General features: G+C 40.5%; 1 protein-coding gene across 1 annotated transcript in view; it reads right to left on the reverse strand.

The window, feature by feature from the left end:
- vwa2 (von Willebrand factor A domain containing 2) overlaps nt 1-25,355 on the reverse strand; it is a 96,121-nt gene that overhangs the window by 40,645 nt on the left and 30,121 nt on the right. Inside the window, exons 3-6 of the mRNA XM_078564694.1 lie at nt 23,454-23,528; nt 20,624-20,757; nt 2,657-2,766; nt 529-723 (exon numbers count right to left, since the gene is read on the reverse strand). Coding sequence (XP_078420820.1) covers nt 529-723; nt 2,657-2,766; nt 20,624-20,757; nt 23,454-23,528 — 514 coding nt within the window. The remainder of the gene's footprint in view (nt 1-528; nt 724-2,656; nt 2,767-20,623; nt 20,758-23,453; nt 23,529-25,355) is intronic.

Here is a 25,355-nt window from a genome sequence, read left to right on the forward strand (position 1 = left end):
TGTTTAACTTACAAGATGAAAAATTGTTGGCCCACGTGCAGAATTTGTTATCTCAAGTAGATTGAAAGAATTTCACAGTGAAAGGTTATCTTCAAAATCCATCTTGCATTCCAAAATGACCTTTTGGTCAATGACATTTTAATCTCACATACCCATGTGGCGACAGTTTCAACACAGCCTATCAGCCCAACTGAGAAGCAGTGTGAGAAAATGCAACATTCTTCCAGGAATCGTCACCATGGTGTTTGTTATGCTATCTTCACAAAGTTATTTTGTTTTGTACGTTTAATTTATTTTCAGCACTTTTTTAAGCATTTTGTTTTAGAAGATAAAAGGAAAGGAGTTTAGCTCCAAAGTCATTAAAAATCTAAAAGCAGTGATTTCCCTAAACAATAGGTTGGGCTGCAATAATCTTAGAAGCTCAAGTGCGAAACTTGCTGGGAAAATGATGCTTGGCACTAATCAGGAACCCATTCTAACAGACCATCATTCATACTACTCCACACAGAACTGAAGGAAGTTCCTCACCTTGGAAACTTGACTCCAACAGCGAATACAGTTATTCCAGTTTCTTTCAGTTGCGTTGCTGCCTGTAGCACATTACCTTGAGATTTGCCATCAGTAAGAATTATGAGAATTCGAGGAATAGATGAATTCCTTGAACCCGTAAAACCTTTATGAAGAACGTACTTCAAAGCCAGGGCTGTCTGTGTACTTCCACCTCTGAGTTAATAAAGCAAACAGGACTAATGAAAGTGGTTAATAATACATGGAATTTTAAAATATTCTTGATCTACTCAGTTCTATATTTATTCTTAGGTACAATGATAACAAGGAAACTAATAGTGTTAATGACAAATAATTTGTTCATTTTGTAGAATCTGTGATCACAGTGTAAATCCATCAATGCATTGGGAATAACAATGACAAGTAAGTTTATCAAGTTTTAAATATCCTATTCTACTTCATCAGAAAATATTCCAATCATATTTAATTTGGACTTGTAAAGATTCCACATATGGCCAAGACTTTTCATCTCTCTTTGTTTGAAGTCAGCCATAAATCTGCTCTTAATTAAATGTCAAATAAATAACATCGGCTAAAGGTATTAGAGTGGATTTAAGCAGTTTTGCACAAGTGCACTGGCTCTATGTCAACCAACTGATGCTAATAACATTCTGTGCCTCAGAGGGAGGGCACCAGATTTACTTTGTAAACAAAAAATATCTTCGGCAGTTCACTCAAGTGCACAAACCCCATTCACACATTTAACTATGAATTTTTTTTTTTTTCGGAAAATTTGCACTAATATTTATTCATTTAAACAGAGTTTAATCCATATCTGCTGTGGAATGAATATTCCCAACTCCTGGTGCTTTAAAGATAGTTGCAAAGTGATTAGATGGTGGTCTAGGGTAATGCCCATTTCCTCCCCTCGTCCCCATAGGAAAATTCCTAAGCCCTAAATTTCCTTGGAATCAGGGGGATACTCCCGGTGAAGAACTGGCAGGAATACAGCTTGGGTTAAGCAAATTCAAGCAGGATAATGGTTTGCCGCCCAGAAGACCTACTACTCTCAGCTTCTGTTGTGGTCTGTGATGATGAACCTCCACCTGCCCTAGACATGGCCCGTGAGTTCAGAGGAGGGATTTTGCACGCTGGAATTCCCTCCACTCCCACCCCTATCCCATCCAATGATCCGGGTGGCAGAGAGAACATGGTATACAAATCAGTGTAAGTCAGGGCAGAAGTGGAGCCCACCAGGGTCTCCAGTTCAGGGTAATGGCCCGTGAGACACTAGGAATCTGGCTAAAATGTTAGATCAATCCACTGACAACAAAACCCACTTGGCAACCCCCAAAAGCGCCCATTGAGCACTCTATTTCCTGCCATTCCAGAAGGTGCCCCAAGATGCATCTAGACTGGCACAGGCACCTGGCAAAACCATGCTAGTGAACTGAGCCTGCCCTAATCCGTGATACTTCAGTCTGGTCAGAAATGGAAGTTGGTGCTACATACACATCTATAACAGCAGGCCAGGCCAAAGGATTTTGATCTCTGCTAACCTGAGGTTAAGGACTGCGTACAGAGGATTGTATGCACTACCATTCTGTGGCACAACGCACTGGGATTCCAACATACATTATTAGTATAGGAGGGGGAATGAAAATGTTTTTAATTTCTCTGATATTATTATGCATAAATGGATAAAAAAAAATAAAATTGCAGAAATCTAGGTCAAAGCTGTAATATCTCCCAGCGCTAAGGAAGTAAGAAAATGATAAATTTTCCTCTTCACTGCATCATACAAAGCACACAATTGATAAATAACATGAAAGCAAAATATTGTGGATGCTGGAAATCTGAATTAAAAATGAACCATGTTGGAAATACTCAGGAGGTCAGGCATCTGTGGAAAGAGAGAAACAGAGTTAACATTTTCGATCGATGGCCTTCTGTCAGAACTGGAAAAAGTTAGAGATGTCACAGGTTTTTAAGAAAGTACAGAGGCATGGAAAGGGGAATATTTCCAGCATGTTCTGTTTCAATCATAAATATGTTCGGGCCTCAAAGATTTGACTATAGATATTAGTAGCAGTCATTAAAGATCTATCAAATAATATACTTTCAGAAAAAAAACAGGATGGTAACATACCTGAATATAATTCTTCTAAGTTGTTCCTTTACTTCTTCCTTTGTCAAGTAGGAATTCAGATAAAATTCAAACTTAGGCGTCGAACTGTACTGGATTACTCCAACTCTGACCTGCGAGGAGAAAACTGTTTACTTTTAAAATGATTTCAGAATTAAAGGATTAACCTTTTTACTGGCCCATATCTTTCCACATGAACTGAGCCCCAGTATGCTAAGGGGCATTGCTCGTGAAAGGCTTAATGATCAGCACTGTTGCTATTGTACGGGTTCTAACCAATGCACAAATAATGAATAGTGACATGCACTTACTGGAATGAGAGTGGACTGTGTCTTTCCTAAACAGGCATATAATATGTGGCACTGGATGCCAAAATATTTTTGCTGAATTCCAAAGCACAGCCATTGAAAAGGAACCCAGTTGAAATGACAGAAGCTCTATAGTGGGCCTAAATTACAACTAGAGCATGAAGAATGCAGTTTGCAAGGTGAAGGTCAACCCTTCAAGGTTTTAGGTCTAAAGCTCCAACTCTGGGTAAGCAAAATATAGCTAAGGGAATTACACACATTGCAAAGTGCACTTATTTAAAACCTGTGGCCGTGGCTATTTTGTTTGTGCTGATCTATACATAAGGAGTACATCACCAAAATGACACAACCTCAAAGTGCATGTTGATTAATGATACACTGTTAATAGGTATGCCTTTTCAACAGAAATGTTTTGCCCAGAAGGAACTCAATTTCTTTGCATTTTACCATATTTCAATAGCAAGGGAAATTGGACAAAGGGAACCTCTGCACACCAAAATGACAGTCTCTCATTATATAAGCTGTATCACTTTTAAACTTCCAAAGCTAGATTCCAGTTGATGCAAGCTAACATTTCACATCAGTGTAACAATTCCATGAATAAAAGACAAACAAGTTTAACTCAGTGCTCTAAGAAAATTAATTTGCAAAGCTCAGTGGCATTTCAAACAAAAAAGTGAAGAGTCCATAACACATAGAACTTGCTGAATATTTCAGCAGTGATGGATGGTGGCCTTTTTGACAGCTGAAGCACAGCTATACACACCTACCCAAGCCAGCATGCTTTCGTTACAATGAGCCATTTGCACATTTAAAGGGCATTTTGTTTGGCTCATAGCTATTTTTCATTATAAGACGAAAGCCAGGTTAAAGAAAAGCGGGGAACAAGTAATCAGGTGGGAAGAGAGGGAGGCAACAGCAACTTTGGCAAAGCCTGCTCATTTTCATAAACTTGTTCTTCTCATTACATCATTTACAAACCTCCATATGGTTACGGACCATGATGGGAGGAGTGCTCAGTTAATTCTAGCCTCACTTCTGCACATGTTGCAACAATAGTTTAAATGTTTAATTCACCCATAAAACTGGCCAATTGTTTACCATTGACACTGTTATTCCCAGCATAAAAAGGCTCTAAACAGGCCTCTTTCAGTAAACACAAAAAATTGATTTATGATAAAGCAAACTTATTTTTTAAAACAAGTTATAAAACTGGTTAACATACAAGTTGTAGTTTAGAAGTGTAACAATTTTTTTCCCCACTTTTTAAAAAACAGATATTCAAACCCCCATACACTCACACACAAACACAAAACAGGACAAAATAAAAAAAAGACCCTTACAGAGGCTGGAGTATGGGAACATTTCTTTTAAAAGGATAACATTTGAAAAGATTTCAACCTTGTTGATCTAACAGAATTCTGGTCACGATAGACGTGGAAGTTCTTTTAGACAGATTTTTGGTGAAACTGTCCTTGATGACTGTTACTTATCACACCTTTGCAAACTTTCAAAAAAAAAAGACAAGTTATTGTGATGAGACATTTCTGATGAAAGTTTCACTCACTCTAGACTGCATGTAACACAAAGGTGGGGCAGAGAGAGAGAGAGAGAGAGAGTCTTCTTCTTGCTTCTAAGGTACATACAAACTCTCTGAGAATTTCAAAGAGTAAAATGTTCAGAGAAAACTGCTTTCATCAGCAAGAGACTTTAGCTGAGCAACAGCAGTTCTTTGTTAACTTAGATATACAAAATATCTCTTTCCCTCTCCAGGTGTCTCCGCTGGACATCTCTGTTGGCTCGTGGTTTCTTGAGGAATGGCATATTCACAGCTACAAATTAATCTTGCAGACTTTTAAACGTAACTCGGAAGGGAGAATGTCCAAAATTCAACGTCCTTCAAATTTTCCAAAAACAGGCTCCTCACATGCCTCCACCAGTAAGGAATGAAACACCATTTTCAAAGTGTCTCATTACAAAACATAAAGGAAAAACATATACAACATACATATAAATATTTTAAACATGCACTTACCCATTCTCACTCACTCCTTATGCAGAATCTCTGTACAGATTCTGAGCCTTTGATTTCTATATTATACAAACATAAGTTATATTCTGGATAACGCATCAGCAATTATATTATCTCTTCCAATAATATGGACAACCTTCAAATTATAAGGCTGTAGTAGCAAACTCACTCTTGGCAAGATTTATTGAGATCTGCTGACTGTAATTTTTTTTAAATAGGACTTCTAATTGGTTTAAGTGATCTTTCCAACTGCTGCTGTATACCAATACATCATCCAGGTAAACCACACAGTTAGGAACTTTGGTATAGCTTGATTCATTAGTCTTTGGAAAGTGGCTGGAGCATTTTTTTTTAGCCCGAATAGCACCACTCAGCATTGGTATAGGCCATTCGGTGTGACAAAAGCTGACATCTCCTTAGCTTGTGATGTTAAAGGTACATGCCAGTATCCTGTCAATAAATCCACCTTAATGAGGAACATGGCACTACCAACCCTGTCAATACAATCTTCTAAATGAGGGACTGGGTAAGTGTCTGTTTTTGTTGCTGCATTAACCTTTCTGTAATCTATACAGAATCTGGTTGACCCACCAGGTTGAGGCACTAACACCGCTGGACACTAACACTGCTTTGACTCGGTTCAATCAAGTGATTTTTCAACATGTGTGGGTTTTTTCTCCTACCTGAGCCAGCTTCTCTGGGCTTAAATGATAAGGGTGTTGTTTTATAGGAGACCTCCCTACATCCACATCATGCGTGACTAAAGTTGTACGTCCTGGTTCATCCCTGCAGATTCCTTTGAATTTCATACGTAACCTCACCTCGTTGTCCTACCTCAAAGTATGAGAACATGTTGTCCAACTGTCCTAATATTTCAAAATTAGTTAATCGTATAGCAGCAAGTTCAATTGGTGAACTCAACCTCCTCCTGCCTCACTCTCACTGTCTCCTTCATCCTCCACTCCCCTTACTACCTAACGTATCTGCTCCTTCCTATCCTCCTCCCTGCAATGGTATGGTTTCGACATGTTGATGTGACATAGCCGATTCTTTGTCCTGCGATCTGGGGTGTCTATCAAATAATTTACCTTACTAACCCTCTTGACTACCTTGTATGGACTACTGAACCGTGCTATCAGAGGATCCTCCTGTAAAGGAAATGACACTAACATTTTATCCCCTGGTTGAAATATTCAGGTCTCAGTTTTTTATAATCTGCCCATTCCTTCATCTTTGTTTGAGAAACTTTAAGATGTTCTTGAGCCACTTTGCAGGCTCCCAGGTACATAATCTAGCAAAGAGGATTTGTCCCTCTGCCCTAAAAACTTTTCTTTGATTAATTTCAGTGAACCTCTTATCTCACGTCCATAGATTAATTCAAAAGGGCTAAAACCAGTAGATTCATTCAGTGAATCTCGAGTGATAAATAAAAGAAAGTCCAGTCCTTTGATCCAATCATGGGGATATTCATGACAATATGCTTTAGTCATTGTTTTGAGAGTTTGATGGTAACTTTCTAAAGCTCCCTTTATGCCAGGGACTTTAACTGTTTTATACCCAAACTACTCATCATGTTTTGAAAAATTTTAGACATAAAATTGGAACCTTGATCTGTTTGGATCTCCATCAGTAATCCATATCTAGTAAAAAAATTGGGTTAACTTCTCTACCATGAGCTTAGCTGTAATCATCCTCAAAGGGATGGCCTCTGGAAATCAAGCTGTCATATCCATAATAGTGAGGATATACTGGTGTCCCACTTTCGGTAATGGTCCCACACAGCCCATTAACACCCTACTAAATGGTTCTCGTAAAACTGGTATGGGAATTAAGGGTGCCAGTTTGTTTGTAGGCTGTGGTTTCCCCACCACCTGGCACATATGGCACCACGTCCTCGTGAAGACCTGGCCAGTAAAAATGTTGGCTTATATGTGCTTGGGTCTTTCAGATCCATACCTGTCATAGAAACATAGAAACTAGGAGCAGGAGTAGGCCATTCGGCCCCTCGAGCCCACTCCGCCATCCATTATGACCATGGCCGATCATCCAACTCAACAGCCTGCTCCCGCCTTCTCCCCATACCCCTTGATCCCTTTCACCCCAAGAGCTATATCTAACTTCTTCTTGAAAGCATACAATGTTTTGGTCTCAACTATTTTCTGTGGTAACGAATTCTACAGGCCCACCACTCCCCGGGTGAAGAAATTTCCCCCCATCCCAGTCCCAAATGGTCTACCCCACATCCCCAGACTGTGACCCCCGGCTCTGGACTCCCCCACCATCGGGAACATCCTTCCTGCATCTATCCTGTCCAGTCCTGTCAGAATCCCACAGGTTTCCACGAGATCCCCCCTTATTCTTCTAGTAATGTGCAATGAGGCAGGTTTAATAAATGATCTCAGAGTAAAAGATCTCCTAGGAAACAGTGACCATAATATGGTAGAATTTAGCATTCAGTTTGCGAGTGAGAAACTTGGGTCAGAAACAACTGTGCTAAACTTAAATAAGGGTAATTACAAACGAATGAGGGCAGAGTTGGCTGGAGTGGACTGGGAAAGGAGATTAGCAGAAAAGACGGTTGATGAACAATGGCAGACGTTTAAGAAAATAGTTCATGACTCTCAACAAAGATATATCCCAGTGATGAAGGAGGATTCTAGGAAGGGGATAAACCAAACATGGTTAACCAAGGAAGTAAAGGATAGCATCAAAGTGAAAGAAAAACATACTATGTAGCAAAGATTAGTGGTAAGCCAGAGGATTGGGAAAGTTTTAAAAACCAACAAAAGATAACCAAAAAATAACAATGAGGGAGAAAATAAACTTTGAGGGTAAACTAGCAAGTAATATAAAAATGGACAGTAAGAGCTTCTTTAAATATATAAAAAGGAAGAGAGAGGCCAAAGTGAACATAGGCCCCTTACAGGATGATGCTGGGGAAATAATAATGAGGGAACCAGGAAATGGCAGAGGAGTTCAATAAATACTTTGCTTCAGTCTTCACAGTAGAAGATACTAATAGCATTCCAAAAATACCAAATAATCAAGGGGCAAAAGGTTGGGGGCGGTGGGGGAGGAAATAAATACAATAACTATCACTGGGGATAAAGTACTAGGGAAACTAATGGGGCTAAAGGCCGATAAGTCCCTGGACCTGATGGGTTGTATCCTAGGATATTAAAGGAAGTTGCTGCAGAGATAGTGGATGCACTGGTAGTAATCTTCCAAGAACCCTTAGATTCTGGAAAATCCCAGAGGATTGGAGAGTGGCCAATGTAGCATCCTTATTCAAAAAGGGAGGGAGACAATTAAACAGGTAACTGTAGGGCAGTTAGCTTAACATTTGTCATTGGGAAAATGTTGGATTCTATTATAAAGGATGTAATAGCAGAGCATTTAGAAATACATAATCTAATCAAGCAGAGTCAGCATGGCTTCATGAATGGGAAATCAAGCCTGCCAATTTTATTAGAATCCTCTGAGAAGGTAATAAGTAGGATAGGTAAAGGGGAACCAGCAGATGTGATATATTTTGATTTCCAAAAGGCGTTCGATAAGGTACCGCACATAAGGCTATTTAATAAGGTAAGATCCCATGGTGTTGGGTGTAGTATATTCACATAGATAGAGGACTGGCTAATGAATAGAAGGCAGAGAGTTGGAATAAAGGGGGCATTTTCAGGATGGCACTCTGTAATTAGTGGAGTGCCACAGGGATCAGTGCTGGGGCCTCAATTATTTACAATATATATTAATGACTTGAATGAGGGAAATTAATGTACCACAGCCAAGTTATATATATATATATATATAGACAGGTTAAGTGAGTGGGCAAAAACGTGGCAGACGGAATATAATGTGGGAAAATGTGAGGTTATGCACTGTGGCATGGAGAATAGAGGAGTTGAATATTATTTAAATGGAGAAAGACTGCAGAAAGCTGCAGCACAGAGGGATTTGGTGGTCCTCGTGCATGAATCACAAAAAGCTAACATACAAGTTCAGCAGGTAATAGGGAAGGCAAATTAAATATTGGCCTTTATTTCAAAGGGAATGGAGTATAAAAATAGGGAAGTCTTGCTAAAACTAGATAAGGCACTAGTTAGACCACACCTAGAATGCTGTGGACAGTTTTGATCCCCTTATCTAAGGAAAGATATACTGGCATTGGAGGCAGTCCAGAGAAGATTCACTAGGTTGAATCCTGGGTATGGAGGGATTTTCTTATGAGGAGAGATTGAATAAAGTCTAGGGGTCTACAGCACAGGAAAAGGCCCTTCAGCCCCTCCAGTCTGTGCCAGTCAAACAAGTACCTAACCATTCTCATCCCATTTTCCAGCACTAGACCCATAGCCTTGTATGCCATGGCATCGCTAGTGCACATCCAACTACTTCTTAAATGTTATGAGGCTTTCTGCCTCTACCACCCTTTCAGGCAGCGAGTTCCAAATTCCCAGCACCCTCTGGCTGAAAAAATTCTTCCTCACATCCCCTCTAAACCTCCCGCCCCTTACCTTAAATCTATGCCCCCTGGTTATTGATCCCTCCACCAAGGAGAAAAGTTACTTCCTGTCTATCCTATCTATGCCCCTCATCATTTTATACACCTCAATCATGTCCCCCCTCAATCTCCTCTGCTCCAGGGAAAATAACCCCAGTCTATCCAATCTCTCCTCATAACAAACTCTCCAGCCCAGGCAACATCCTGGTAAATCTCCTCTGCATTCTCTCTAGTGCAATCACATCCTTCTTATAATGCGGATTCCAGAAATGCCTTCTTAACCACCTTGTCTACCTGTCCTGCTACCTTAAGGGACTGGTGGACATGCACACCAAGGTCCCTCTGATCCTCGGTACTTCCCAGGGTCCTACCATTCATTGTGTATTCCCGTGCCTTGTTGGTTCTGCCCAAGTGCATCACCTCACACTTATCCGGATTAAATTCCTTTCGCCACTGATCAGCCCATCTGACCTGCCCGTCTATATCCTCCTGTAATCTAAGGCTATCCTCCTCACTATTTACCACCCCACAATTTTAGTGGCATCGGGAACTTACTGATCAACCCCCTGCATTCAAGTCTAAATCATTTATATATACCACAAACAGCAAGGGACCCAACACCGATTCCTGTGGAACCCCACTGAACACAGGCATCCAGGCACAAAAGTACCCCTCGGCCATCATCCTCTGCTTCCTGCCACTCAGCCAATTCTGGATCCAATTTGCCAAATTGCCTTGGATCCCATGGGCTCTTACCTTCATTATTAGTCTTCCATACGGGACCTTATCAAAAGCCTTGCTGAAGTCCAAGTAGACTACGTCAAATGCATTGCCCTCATCTACACACCTGGTCACCTCTTCAAAATATTCAATCAAACTGGTCAGACATGACCTCCCCCTTAAACAAGACCAGGCTGACTGTTCTTGATTAATCCCTGCCTCTCCAAGTGTAGATTAACTCTGTCCCTCAGAATTGCTTCCAATAGTTTTCCCACTACTGTGGTTAGACTGACTGGCCTGTAGTTACCTGGTTTATCCCTTCCTCCCTTCTTGAATAACGGTACCACATTGGCACCTCTCCTGTGGCCAGAGAGGTATTGAAAATCATTGCCAGCACCCCTGCTATCTCCTCCCTTGCCTCACTCAACAGCCTGGGATACATTTCATCCAGGCCTGGAGATTTATCTACTTTTAAGCCTGCCAGAGCACTTAGAACCTCCTCCCTTTCTATGCCAATTTCTTTAATTATATTACAGTCCTTCTGCCTGATTTCCATACCCACGTCATCCCTCTCACTTGTGAACACCAACACAAAGTATTCATTTAGAACCCTACCAACGTCTTCCGGCTCCACAGACAAATTACCACTATGGTCCTTAATGGGCCCTAATCTTTCCCTAGTTATCCTCTTACTCTTAATGTACTTGTAATAAAACTTTTGGATTTTCCTTTTATTTTACCTGCCAATGTTTTTTCATGCCCCCTTTTTGCTCTCCTAATTTCCTTTGTAAGTTCCCCCCTACACATTCTATACTCCTCCAGGGCTTCTGCTGTTTTGAGCCCTCGATGTCTGCCATAAGCCTCCCTTTTCCTCTTTATCCAATCCTGTATATCCCTCGACATCCACGGTTCCCTAGATTTGTTGGTCCCACCCTTAATCTTTACTGGAATATATTGGCCCTGTACTCTCCCTATTTCCTTCTTGAATGAGTCCCACTGCTCTGACGCAGATTTATCTAAAAGTAGCTGCTTCCAGTCCACTCTGGCCAAATAATATCTGAACTTATTAAAATCGGCCTTCCCCCAATTCAGAGCTCCGGTTTCTGGCCCATCCTCGTCCTTTTCCATAACAACCTTGAATCTAATAGAGTTATGATCATGATCTGCAAAATGCTCCCCCACTGATACCACTACCATTTGCCTGAGTAGGTTGGGCCTGTATACATTGGAGTTCAGAAGAATGAGAGTTGACACCATCGAAACATACAAGATTCCTAGGGGGCTCGACAGGGCAGATGCTGAGAGGTCGCTTCCCCCTGGGGAGAGTCCAGGAACAGAAGGCATAATCTCAGAGTAAGGGGCCACCCATTTAAAACAGAGATGAGGAGGAACCTCATCCCCCAGAAGGTAGTGAATCCTTGGAATTCCCCACCGCAGAAGGCTGCAGAGATTGGGTCATTAAAGTGTATTCAAGGCTGAGAGAGACAGATTTTTAATCAATAAGGGAATCAAGGGTTATGGGGAAAAGGCAGGAAAGCGGTGTTGAGGATTATCAGATCAGCCATGATCTAATTGAATGGCGGAGCAGACTCAATGGGCCGAATGGCCCACCTCCGCTCCTACCTAATCAACGACCCAATCCCCTACCCTCTCCATGACCTTCCCCTCTGTCCCACCTGACCCCACCCATCCCACATTTTACAACAGCACAAAGTCTTCCGACCTCTCTTCAGTTCAGAGACCTGACCCCACCAGTGCTGCACCCCAGTGTTACACAGTGACAGACCCGTCCCCACCAGTACTGTACCCCAGTGTTATACAGTGACAGACCCGTCCCCACCAGTACTGTACCCCAGTGTTATATCCTATCATAGGAATCTCATGAACTATCCTTAATATTTCCTGACAATATTTGGGCAATACTACTACCTGATGAACCACCATCCACACTTCGTCTGCAAGTCTGTGAGGAGGTCTCCACTTCCTCATCAGTATCCCACTTTTGATATAATAGCATTCCGGAGCCTCTTTTGTTTCAGCATTGGTTTGAGCCGATTGTGCCACTTTACTTAACTCTGGATTGGCTTGTTGAGTCTCAATCAGCGACAACTTACTGAACATTTCCTTCGGATTGTCCAAATCCCCAAATATCTGTCTGTGGTGCCAATTTTACCATTTGACGATGGAACTTGTTTAGCCATTGCTACACAAGGAGGAAAAATTCCTGGAATCTTTTCCTGCAACTGCTCTGTCTCCTTGACTTCACTTGGTCCTTCTGTAATTACTGAAGAAGCTATTACTTACACTCCAGCTAAATCATTTTCAAGGAGTAAGTTGATTCCGTCTACAGGCAAATTATGAACAAACGCCTAGGCCTTTGGACGTCACTCTCACTCTCAGAACTTTCCTTTCTGGTCTGAGGAGGAGATTTCAGCACATTCCCAGTTGTCCCTTCTCTTCCTTGGCTACTTGCCTTCCTTTCACCCTCCCATTTTCTATCCTTTTCGGGTTTGTGGGGTGATGGAAAAAGGGTTTGGATTTATGGACAAGCTCGTAATCATCAGGCATGTCCACTGCCTGCCTAGCTTTTGAAACCTTCTGGTTCTCTACATGAGTTCTTACTACTGGAGAGAGTGAATTTTTAAATTTCTCCAGAATTATTTCCCTAAGGGTCTCACATATGACTACTACCTTTAGTGCCCATATCCAACGACCAAAGTTACTTTGCTTTACCTTCTCAAATTCAATGTAGGTCTGCCCAGGCTGTATCCCTATGTTATGAAACACAGCCTCAGGGACCAACTCAGATGTACTAAGAATAGCTTTCTTTACTGCATCATAATCCATAGGCACCTCTTCTGAAAGTGATGCATAAACCTCATGAGCTCTGCCCACTATTTTGCAGGAACAATGTCCAGTTTTCTTTTGGCCACTTCATTTGCTTAGCTACCTTCTCAAATGAAATGAAGAATGCCTCTACTTCGCTTTCCTCAAACTTTGGAAAGGCATGTACAAATTTAAACATCTCCCCACTGGTCTCTGGTTTGGGATAAGTTCTTCTGTCTGCAAAACGCTCCCCAACATCTGGTGCCTCTGTTTTAAATTCCAGCCTTTTAAGCTGGTATTCCCTTTCTCGTTCCTTCTCTCTTGCCTGAAATTCCAGTTCTAGTTGTTTAAATGCTCTTTCCCTTTCTGCTCTTTTCTGTTCAAATTTAAGTTTATCCATTTCTTTTTCCATGTTCAAACTGCTTCATTTGCAACCGAATCCTAGCTAACTCGATTGACTTACCCCCTGGAGAATGTGGTCTCTCTTGAATCCCTTCCAATTTCAAATACTGTGCTATTACCTCAACTACATCTGCTTACCTCACCTCTTCAGCTAATCTGCCAATTCCCTTAGTTTAGCCTAGGTTACTTTTTGTAAAACAGTCAGGGATAAATCTTCCATCTTATAAAAAGTCAAAGCAACTTCCAAAGCCATGTCGGTTACCAAGGAATCAAAAACCTGCAGCGGGATTTTCCGCACCTGCCCGCCGCCATGATCTTCCGGTCCTGCCGCAAGTCAATGGAATTCTGGCTGGGGTGCCGCCTCGCCCGTGATGGGTCCCACCCGCGACGAGACCGGAAAATCCCGGCCATGGTGTCTGTCTTTTTATCCTTTAACAATTATTATTAATCTGCATCCAATCACTCATTGTCTGTGCTTCAAATCCTGCCTGAGCCCCCATTCTTATGTTAGTGACCGTGATGGGAGGAGTGTACTGTTAATTCCAGCCCCACTTCTCCACAGGTTGCAACAATAGTTTAAATGTTTAATTCACCCACAAAACTGGCCAATTGTTTACCTTAGACACTGTTATTCCCAGCATAAAAAGACTCTAACTAGGCTTCTTTCAGTAAACACAAAAAAAATTGATTTATGATAAAAACAAACTTATTTTTTAAAACAAGTTATAAAACTGGTTAACATACAAGTTGTGGTTTATAAGTGTAACAATTTTCCTCTACTTAAAAAAAAACAGATATTCAAACTCTTACACACACACGCACACAAAACAGGACAAAACAAGTTCCCTGCAGAGGCTGGAGTATGGGAATGTTTCTTTCAAAAGGTTAAAATTCAAAAGGACCTTGATGCTGTTGATCTAACAGAACTCTGGGCACAATTGATCTGGAAGATTTTTGGTGAAACTGTCTTTGATGACTCTTACTTATCATGGCTTTGCAAACTTTAAAAAAAACAGATGAGTTATTCTGATGATACATTTCTGATGAACGTTTAACTCACTCTAGACCACATGTAACATAGGTGGGGCAGAGAGAAAGAGAGTCTTCTTCTTGCAGCCTGCTTCTACATACACACACTCTGACTGAGAATTTCAAAGAGTCAAATGTTCCGAGAATACTGCTCTCAGACCAGGTGTTTTTAACCAATCAGCAAGAATCTTTAGCCTAGCAAGAGCAGTTCTTTGTTTACTTAGATATACAAAGTATCTCTTCCCTCTCCAGGTGTCTCTGCTGGACATTTCTGTTGATCCTTGATCAACACTTTCTTGAAGAATGGCATATTCACAGCCCCAAATTAACCTTGCAGACTTTTAAAAGAGAATGTCCAAAATTCAATGCCCTTCAAATTTTCCAAAAACGGGTTCCTCACAATACCTCCCTTTAACCTCACAGCAAACCCCTCTCACCTGGCATCAGCTTTGTGCCTTTCCTTCACTGTTGATGGATTAAAAACCTGGAATTCCCTCCATCCCTAACAGCACTGTGAGTGTACCTACGCCAGATGGACTGTAGGAGTTCAAGGGAGCAGTTCACCATTGCCTTCTCAAGGGCAGTTGGGGATGGGCAACAAATGCTGGCCTATAATAAATGTATGCTATCTTACCTCAGGAAACTGAATTTCCAACATAGCTTCTCCACTTAGATTATTTTCTCTTTAATCTTAGGGAATTTGCAAATCATTTGTTTTTGCTTTTACCAACAAACCCAGTTTAGTTTAAAGTCCAATATAAGAGAATCCTGCAAATTCCTTACACTGCCTAAGAAAATCTTTAGCAATTAATTCCCGGCATAGTCAGGGCCAGTGTAGCCACATCCGTTTTATGTGTATCTTGTTACAGACAAGTTTTTTTTGCGTACTAACCATGTTTCTGCTTAGTCAACACACTTTAAATTATTACATTGGATTCATGTTACCAGAACAAAACATCTTTTTGAGTACAACAAAAAATTAGTTTGGAACAGTATAAGCCTGTATTTTTCAATATATACTTACAATATGTCGCATGCTATGAAGCATCCCCTAAAACACCTGCTACCCTTGAGAATTCCAAACTTAATCCTTAGCATGTAACCTTACTAAAGTACAGAATTAATCTGTGTGATGCCAATTTGGAAGGGTTGGAAGCTAATAAGTAGTAGTTCTTAAAAGTTGACCTTTTTTATTTAACATTAGCATCAGCATTATTTACAAGTCATATGCAGCACATTTCTCATGTGACCTTTATATGTTTCTGTAACGTATTTCTACTATTAGACCGTGAAGCTGCTCCCTCATCCGAATTTTCTGCCATTACATCAGTGTTAAAGTGTAAATACAATGAATATCAGAGCATAGTAACAGATGGTCATAGATTAGTTACAGGCATGTGTATCCTGACCCCGAATAGCCACATACTTGGGCAAGATAGCTGCTTGAGATCAACAGTGCCATTCATTCCCTTAAGTAGTCTTACGTTAATGGAAGTTGAACACACCACCTAATATTTATCCCTCAAATCAACATCACTAAAAAAAATAGATTGTATATTCATTTGCAGGAGCTTGCTGTGTGCAAATTGGTTGGCTTGTTTCTTGCATTACAGCAGTGACCACGCTTCAAAAGTACATCATTGGCCATAAAGCACTTTGAGAAGTTTTGAGGTTATGAAAGTCACTATATAAATGCATGTCTTTCTTTTCATCCTATATCCTTTAGTTACTCAGATCTGAAATAGTAGTATCCCCTTGGTGATCTGGATTGAATATTTGTGTCTTTCACATGAACGCGTCTTTCACATGAAGGTGTTCCTCCCTGTATCTCTCTTTTTATCTCCCTTGTCATATACTGAAAGGGGTCAAAAATTTTCCAACAGAAATAAAAACAGGAAATAAGCAAGTTGTTAATTTATCTAGGTAATTTAAAACACTTCACCCACGTTCTGTTGAAAAGTCTAATACAAAAGCAAAATATTGATGCCGGAAAGCTGAAATAAAAACAGAAAATGCTGGAAATACTCATTGGAAGTTCTGACAAAAGGTCACCAATGTGAAAAGTTAATTCTTTTTCTTTCTTCACAGATGCTGATAGACCTACTAAGTGTTTCTGTTTTCATTTCAGATTCCCAGCATCCACAGTATTTTCCTTCTTTATTGGACTTTCCATCCTCCGGACCTGAAGTGTTTTAATTTCCCAGATAAGTTACAAATTGCTTATTTTTTTAGTGTCTGGGAAAAATAACTTGTATTTGGTATATTAACCTCTCATCTAGGTGTCTTGTGAATACACTTTGCTGAAAAACATCAAAACCTGAGTTATTTTCAAATCCTCACTGTGAAAAATTATTAAAGCGCCCTTAAATGTGATAACTTCTGTAAAACATTTGCCATTTATTATTCCATAGAGCAAGGGTGCACATATACCAGGACAGAATATAAGGCATGCTGCATTCATATTTATAATGTTAGCATCAACACTCTATAAAACTTCTGTAAGAGAAAAATTTATCAAAAGAACAAAGCTTTCATCTAAATTCAGTAATATAGATTACAAAAAAAAGTGATACAAGGCTTTTCTCCAACTGAAATAGTCATAGATTCCTTCTCAGTTGTGAAATTTTTACTGTTTCACTGAGATTGAGCTTGGTGCAGTTGCTAGCACTATGGCCTTGGAATCAGAAGATTGGTTGATATATTAGTGCAGAACTGAGGGATAGCCACATTGTCAGAAGTCCAATTCCCAACCTTTACATTGTCCACAATTGGCACATCAGCTGCCTGTGTTGAGCAAATGGCCCTAACTCATTGCCATTATTATAGGAGTCAATTACATTGATGCCACTTATAACTTACTAAACATGCCAAATACTTAGGGCAGCTCAATAAGTCCTTACCCTCTGCATACCAATTTAAACGGCTCCACAGATTTCAGCCAGTCACCGGGCCTTCAAGCAGTTTTGATCAACCATCTACACCTTGTTAATCCAGGTATTGTATTTACGGTGTCAGTTTATAAGGCTGTTCTGATGTCAGTCAAAATTGGGTCTTTAAGCAGTTTCAATCAGCTGCTTGCATCTTGTTAAAACGCTTAGTGATGAGATTCCCAATGCAACTGCTTAACAATTCAGAGGCATCTGCTCATAGAAACTTTCTATTTAAATATGCTTTTAACTTACCTATTTAGATTTACCCCATTAGTTATTGCAGCGTTTAAGTTGATTGAATTTTCTTATTTTTAGATTGAGCGCTAATTGCAGTTTTTCCCCATTAATGTTAATGCTTAAAGCTTTTTAAAAAAACTGTAGAGAGCTAACAAAAATACGCCATTTCAAAGGATCACCCAGCAATTGCTCTGATTTATGTTTATGCTTTTTCTCAAACAACTCCAGTACAATAATTTTGTTTAGAGGAAATACGGAAATCTTGTTTCTAAGTTTGCAACCCGATAGACCATTCCACCCAGCAACCTTTACAGATCACTGAGATCAAGATATAAATTCATCAGACTGTCTTCCAGAAGATAGTGAGTGGAAAGGAAAGTTGGATATATAATGGGCAGTTAATCCATTACTGTGCATCTCGTGCCCTGGCTAAAATTGGATTTCACCTCCCACTGTCTCAAACTGATCTGGATAGCACTTTGAATGCCAAGTCACCTTTTGTTTCAACAGCTCCAGCTCTCCCCACCCCCGCCCGCCTCCTGCCACCCCAGTTAGAAAAATAAGTTGAACAACTGGTCTTATGAATACTGAACCTGACTTTCTACCAAAAACACACTTATACTTGAAACCAAAAATCCCTTCCAGAACAAATAGTGAAAAATCCCAAAGTGTGTCCCAGTCACTATAACAACAACTATCAGGAAAGATTGGCCAGGTTGGGGGTTCTTTTCTCTCAAAAAGAGAGGACTGAGATGTGGCCTGATAGAAGTCTGTAAATTATAAAGGGGTCCAATAGAGCAGATGTAGAAAAGATGCTTCCACTCCAAAACTAGGAACCATAAACATAAGATAGTCACTAATCTATTAAGGAATTCAGGAGAAACTTCTTTAAACAGGGAGCATTGAGAGTGTGCAATGTGTTACCAAATGGATTGGTTGAGGCGAATAATGTAGATGCATTTAAGGGGAAGCTAGATAAGTACATGAGGGATAGAGGAACAGAAAGATCTGTTATTAGGATAGGATGAGATGAAGTAAAGTGAGAGGAGATAAAAACAAAAAGCTAAAAGCTACTGCGGATGCTGGAAATCCAAAACAAAAACAGAATTACCTGGAAAAACTCAGCAGGTCTGGCAGCATCGGTGGAGAAGAAATCAGTTAATGTTTCGAGCCTTCATGGCCCTTCGGCAGAACTGAAGCATAGTTAGAAGAAGGGAGAAATATAAATTGGTTTAAGGTGGGTGGGTGGGGCGGGAGGGGGGGTGAAAGAGAGACATTGAGGGTGTGGAGTGGTGATTGTGGAGATGAGCAGATAATCAAAAGATGTCACAGACAAAAGGGTCAAAGAGGTGTTTTGTCTGAGAAAAGTGCTAATTAAGAATGGAGGACAGGATATTCAAAGTACAGCTCTAGTGGGGGTGGGGTGGAAAGGCTAACAAGGTTTTAGTTTTAGATTTAAAAATAATGGAAATAGGTGGGGAAAGAAGAATCTATATAAATTATTGAAAAAAAAGGCGGGTGGGGGAGGGGGAAGGAAGAAACGGGGTGGGGATGGGGGGAGGGGGAGTTTAAGATCTAAAGTTGTTGAATTCAATATTCAGCCCGGAAGGCTGTAAAGTGCCTAGTCGGAAGATGAGGTGCTGTTCCTCCAGTTTGCGTTGGGCTTCACTGGAACAATGCAGCAAGCCAAGGACAGACATGTGGGCAAGAGAACAGGGTGGAGTATTAAAATGGCAAGCGACAGGGAGGTTTGGGTCTTTCTTGCGGACAGACCGCAGGTGTTCCACAAAACGGTCGCCCAGTTTGCGTTTGGTCTCTCCAATGTAGAGGAGACCGCTCCAACTGGGCGACCGTTTTGCGGAACACTTGTGGTCTGTCCGCAAGAAAGACCCAAACCTCCCTGTCGCTTGCCATTTTAACACTCCACCCTGTTCTCTTGCCCACACGTCTGTCCTTGGCTTGCTGCATTGTTCCAGTGAAGCCCAACGCAAACTGGAGGAACAGCACCTCATCTTCCGACTAGGCACTTTACAGCCTTCCGGGCTGAATATTGAATTCAACAACTTTAGATCTTAAACTCCCCCTCCCCCCATCCCCATCCCGTTTCTTCTCCCCCCCCCACCCACCCCCCCCGCTTTTTTTTCAATAATTTATATAGATTCTTCTTTCCCCACCTATTTCCATTATTTTTAAATCTAAAACTAAAACCTTGTTAGCCTTTCCAACCCACCCCCACTAGAGCTGTACTTTGAATATCCTGTCCTCCATTCTTAATTAGCACTTTTCTCAGACAAAACACCTCTTTGACCCTTTTGTCTGTGACATCTTTTGATTATCTGCTCATCTCCACAATCACCACTCCACACCCTCAATGTCTCTCTTTCCCCCACCGCCCCCCCCAACCCCCCACCCACCTTAAACCAATTTATATTTCTCCCTTCTTCTAACTATGCTTCAGTTCTGCCGAAGGGCCATGAAGGCTCGAAACGTTAACTGATTTCTTCTCCGCCGATGCTGCCAGACCTGCTGAGTTTTTCCAGGTAATTCTGTTTTTGTTTTGTAAAGTGAGAGGAGGCTCATGTGGAGTCTAAATACCAACAGAGATCTGTTGGGCTGAATGGTCTGCTTCTGGGTTGTTAAATTTGGTGCAGCCACATTCAATCAGAGTTTTGTTTTAATCCAAGCATTGTGTCACGAACTGTTACTTTAATAATTCTAGTTCTATCCCACCAGAATTTCAGAGCCTCTGTTTTTCACAGCTTTCACCAAATGGTGATTAATCATTTCAATGTTCTAATTGGGCTTTATAACCAGCAATTAAAAATAGATCAAGTGATAATAGATGTGCCTGGTTACCATTCATCCAGAAGTCCCGTTCTAGATTATGGAGAGACTCATACATATTTGATATGTGCAACTTGTAAGAATCTGTTCGTGTGTCAAGTGGTTATAACCTTTACTAATGAAGAGAGCATTTGAACTTACCCTGTCGGGATTTATATCAAGAGCATCACAAAGTTTGAATGCAACATGTTTGGATCTTTCGAAGCTTCCTTTGCCAATACTGTATGATCCATCCAGCATGAACAGCAAATCAATGGCTGCAGAACACTGCATCACTACAAAAAATATAGACTTAGATGATTCAAAATTAATCTGAAATTACTGAGGTTATACACAGCCCACAATAGTAATCTGCAGAGATATTTCTAGCAATATTTTCTTTTGAAAGGCTCCAATAATGCAATCCTCAAATTCAAACTTCTAAATGGCTTCTAGATGGCTCACATTTGTATTCCAATATATTGTATCATGCACTAGCAGGAGACAGTCTGAAATCTCGGATTCCACAAACCATGATTTTTATACCTTAACCGTGCTACCAGAGGGAGGCACTCTCCCCTGGAGAAGCAGAAAAAAAAATCATAATGCAAGTTACCAGGTGATGTTGCTCTGCTGCACCAGAAACTGACTAGGAGCAGGGTATAGCCTGCTTACCCTCCTGTCTGAAGGGTAGCACATGAGGCATTTGAGGTGTGAGATATTTAAAAGATGATGACAGTATATCTAACATGCAACTAACATTTTTTTCACAAATTTATCATGTTATTTGAAAGACATGAGCAAACTTTCAATTTTTTGTCATCTTTGATCCTATCATCCTTTGCGTTGATATTTGTAACTGTTTGTTCAAAATTGTTGAAATAAACATAAACCTCAAACAGAAATGAAATCTAACTGCCTCCTATCGGGGCAATTGTGCCTGCTATCAGCATGGCCCAAAGGTTCAATGCTCTGTGAGAATATGGGTTTTTTTCCATAATTCTTTTAAGCTACAAATGGCAGTATTCATGGAGATAAACAGCTTTGACAGTGGATTAAGATACTATTTTCCTGAGAAAATATTTTTTTCTGAATAATCATCATTGCAGTTTCCTCCAATCAGAAGGGTGGGATTGTCAAATTTACTGGCCTAACTAACTAAACAATTGCCATCTGTGAAGTTGCTTATTAGGACGTAGCTGTCTTGATTTAAGCTGGTGAACCAGATAGTGTCACTTACTCCTGACATTTAGAATCTGTTATGGTAACAGTTTTAGATGTTCTCCTCTATTGTCATTTATATTGGCCTAGAGTTTGCTGGAGAAGGGCATCTTGCAGTGTATCCCATTAGCCAGACTTATTGCTTCGCCCTTCGGCTCAAAATCATTCTTTGCTGCAAGTTGCTGGAAACGTGAGCTGACAGTGACACGCAGGAACAAACAGGTTATCAGGGACTTTGGTGAACCATAGGGCCAACAGTCTGTCTCCTTAACCCAATGAGATTTAAGGCTTGAGAAAGAAACATAGGAAATAGGGTGAATTAGAGTTGAATCAGGTATATGAAGAGGGGGAAATAACGGTTGAATTGAGAAAGAAAGAAAAAGAGCCAGAAAGGGAAAGAAAAGAACATTTTAAATTATAAAAACCTGTGACAAAAATTTGCTACCTGTAGCAATGAGGCTCCATGGTTTTGATTGTTCCCTTTCCCAGCAAGAGAGTTTGAGTGGCATTGCAGAAACATAAATCCTATCATTAAAATGTAGTTACGCTGTTAAGCCCTAACTTTCTGTCGCATGTTTAAGTTGCACTTAATGCACAAATGCAGCAATTTCTTTAAACTCATGGGAAGGTTGAGAGTGAGTTGGCATTTTGGCATTTTGACAAGGCCAAAGGTGGAGTGCTGCAAACCAGCTTGCAACTTGTGGTAAGTCATAATTTACTAGGTCGTTGTTCTTCTCCATGAGTTGTTGATTTATATGGTAATAACAGTGTGAACATTAAATTCACTGTTATAGTGATGGCAAATTCTGGCCCAATATATTTCCTTTCTGCACCTTCCCCAATGTTTTTTTAAAATAATATACCCAGGAAGTAATGTTAAATTAAGCAATTGTTGCAAGCCAATTATTCCAAGTGTGGCTTTAAATAAGAAAATTACATTAAAAACCTCCATCCTTTTGCACATTGATCAATGGATCATCCATCAATTATGTACATGTTTTGTGTACCATTGTGCATCACAGTTGCTCCCATTGCATCCCATCTGCCACTTCCTAGTCTATCCATTCAGTTTATTTGGACACATTTGAATGATATAATCACAATTTGGCTTGGTATCATCAACACATTTACATTACTAAAAACAACCTTCTTTATTCCACTTATGAACAATGCAACTAAATTATATACCCAAGACTGTGCATGTAGTTGGTAAGCCAGTATCTATATAATGCAGGTTTGTATACCAGTTATTTTCATTTCAAAGTGTCTCCACCTCCTAGCTGACAGAAGCAGAATTGCAGTAACAACTAGCAGATTGGACTTACAAAAGTAAAACATATGGGAAATATAAAATTAAAAGAAAGGAAAATCAACGTAATCCCTTAATTTTTGTAAAATAAATCTGTTATGAAATAAAAAATGTGCACCAGCTTCCCAGACTTAATTTTACACACTCAAATTATACCTGTGGAAGTGTTGTAAGTCATCATCTCTTAGACACATATTTATGCCCAATAGTAGAATTAGGATCTGTTTTGACATGCCAAGTGCATAATTAGGATTTAGGACTATAATGTGAGTCAGCCCCATGTTTAACTTGAAGAAAGCTTGTCTTTAGACAGTCTCCAGAAAGCCTAAGAATGTATCACACTGTTTCTACCTGTTCTTTGTAAACGTACGCGGAATTCTACTTGCTATTTTGAGAACTTTGCAACTTATCAAATGGCAATTGCTTGGGAAGTTATTTAAACCCAGTAGGAAAGTAACCTACATTGTCCAGCACTGGAAATCTTCACAACTGTTTCATGATCAACGTCAAGTTTTTGCAAGCAGAAGGATGACAAGACTGAAATAGAAAAAAACCTTAGGTTAAAACTTGGCAGAATACCACCTTATTCATTTATTATCATGCAAAATATTATTTAAATAATACACGTTAAAAAACATACGATTATCTACACAATTTAGAGATTCTTTAGATTTTATAATCTAGGTGGGGCAATCAAAATGGTACCATGTATTTCTTCGTGTAAGACAACAGGGGTTGATCAGGAGTTCAACACCCTGGTTGATTACAGTTTTAGAGGTCAGTTTTTCCACAGTCTGCTCTTAAGCTGCCAATAACAAGCCAATTATTATTTTCCTGTGACAGTAAGCGACTACACTTCAAAAGTACTTCATTGGCTGTAAAGCATTATAACATGTCCTGAGTTGGGTAAAGGTGCTATATACATACAAGCCTTTATTTCTTTCCTCTTCTTCTCGCTTCGAGTTATTTTTGCTCAGCTGTGTCCACCAGAATTACATGCTATCAGGGGCCATGAGAGCAAGCTATTTTCAGCAGATGCTTGCTAATGCTGTTGTGAAGCTCGCCCATGAGGCGTGTGACAGCAGCTTTTGAATGATCCGAACCATGGTAGTTCCCCACATCACAGCGAAGATTAGGAACTCAGCAGTGGGGGAGATTGCAGGTATGAATCCATGGGCTGAATCCTACCTGGTGATGCATCTCGGGTGTGGCAGCTGTTTGCATTTACTGTGAAAACTGATCTGTCCGAATCTACTATGTTTTGGGCTGATGCTGAACATCTAAATCTGATTCTTGCACATCACCCAACTTGCCATTTAAAACTCCAGGAATTTTGCTTTTCGCAAATGTTTGGAAAGTAACCTCCTGTTGGACTGTTGCTGGGCGGGAGCGGGCGCAGATCCGATGGTCGCCCGTGATCAACTGCGCAACGCCATTTTGCATGGGTGGGTCTTAACTGGCGGCCAGTAGCGCTCAGCACTACCTGTGCAGGCTGGAGGAGGAGGGAGAGTCAGGGTCTGCGCTCTTTCACGTGCATGCACACGAAAGAGCACAGAAATCTCCCCGAGGCACGGAGCTCCCTCAGGGAGATTAAGTTGACAATGAAACTTCTCAATAAATGACCTAAAAAAATATTTAAACATGCCCCCTCATGTGTCACATGAGCTGGGACATGTTTGTGCATTTAGTAAAATTTATTTAATTATTTTATTAAACCTTCATCCCGCTCGTGGACAAGGTTTCCTGGAAAACGTGAAACCGCTTGGGCTCTTCGCCTGCCGCCGACCTTAAGGTTGGACGAGCACCGTTGTTAATGAACTAAATTACTTTCTTAATGGCCTTTGACAGTTCGGCGGGTGTGCGCAATATTGAAATGATGCGCGATGACATCGGGATGCACACCCAGCGTCATCTCACGTCATCTTGCGCGTCGGTGTGTCAGGCCCACCCCACCCCCGCATGTCGACAGCAATATTCTGGCCCATGTCCTGTCATAATATGTGGTGGATGCAACATGCTGCACCTCCTCAGCTGTCCATATTCAATATGTACTTCTCTAATACTTCAAATTCCTCTGAGTGTTTACTCCTTCCAATTACGTCTTTAACAATTCTAAGAACCTCACACAACCACATAACGAGGGCACACTGTCGCAAACTGTTCTCGAGCAAGACCATAAACACTAGTGGTGTGTAAAACCCACCAACAAGACTTAAATTAATCTAAAACCAAAACTATAGCAGAATCTTGTATTTAAGTATGCATTTATAATGCCTGAAGGTGCTATGTACTACAGAAAAGAAGAATGACTAATGTTGATAAACATTAATTTTCCTTTCTACATTGGTTCCAGCATGTTCTGGC

The sequence above is a fragment of the Cetorhinus maximus genome, chromosome 20 (assembly GCF_964194155.1).
Source record: "Cetorhinus maximus chromosome 20, sCetMax3.hap1.1, whole genome shotgun sequence".
Lineage (NCBI taxonomy): Eukaryota > Metazoa > Chordata > Chondrichthyes > Lamniformes > Cetorhinidae > Cetorhinus > Cetorhinus maximus.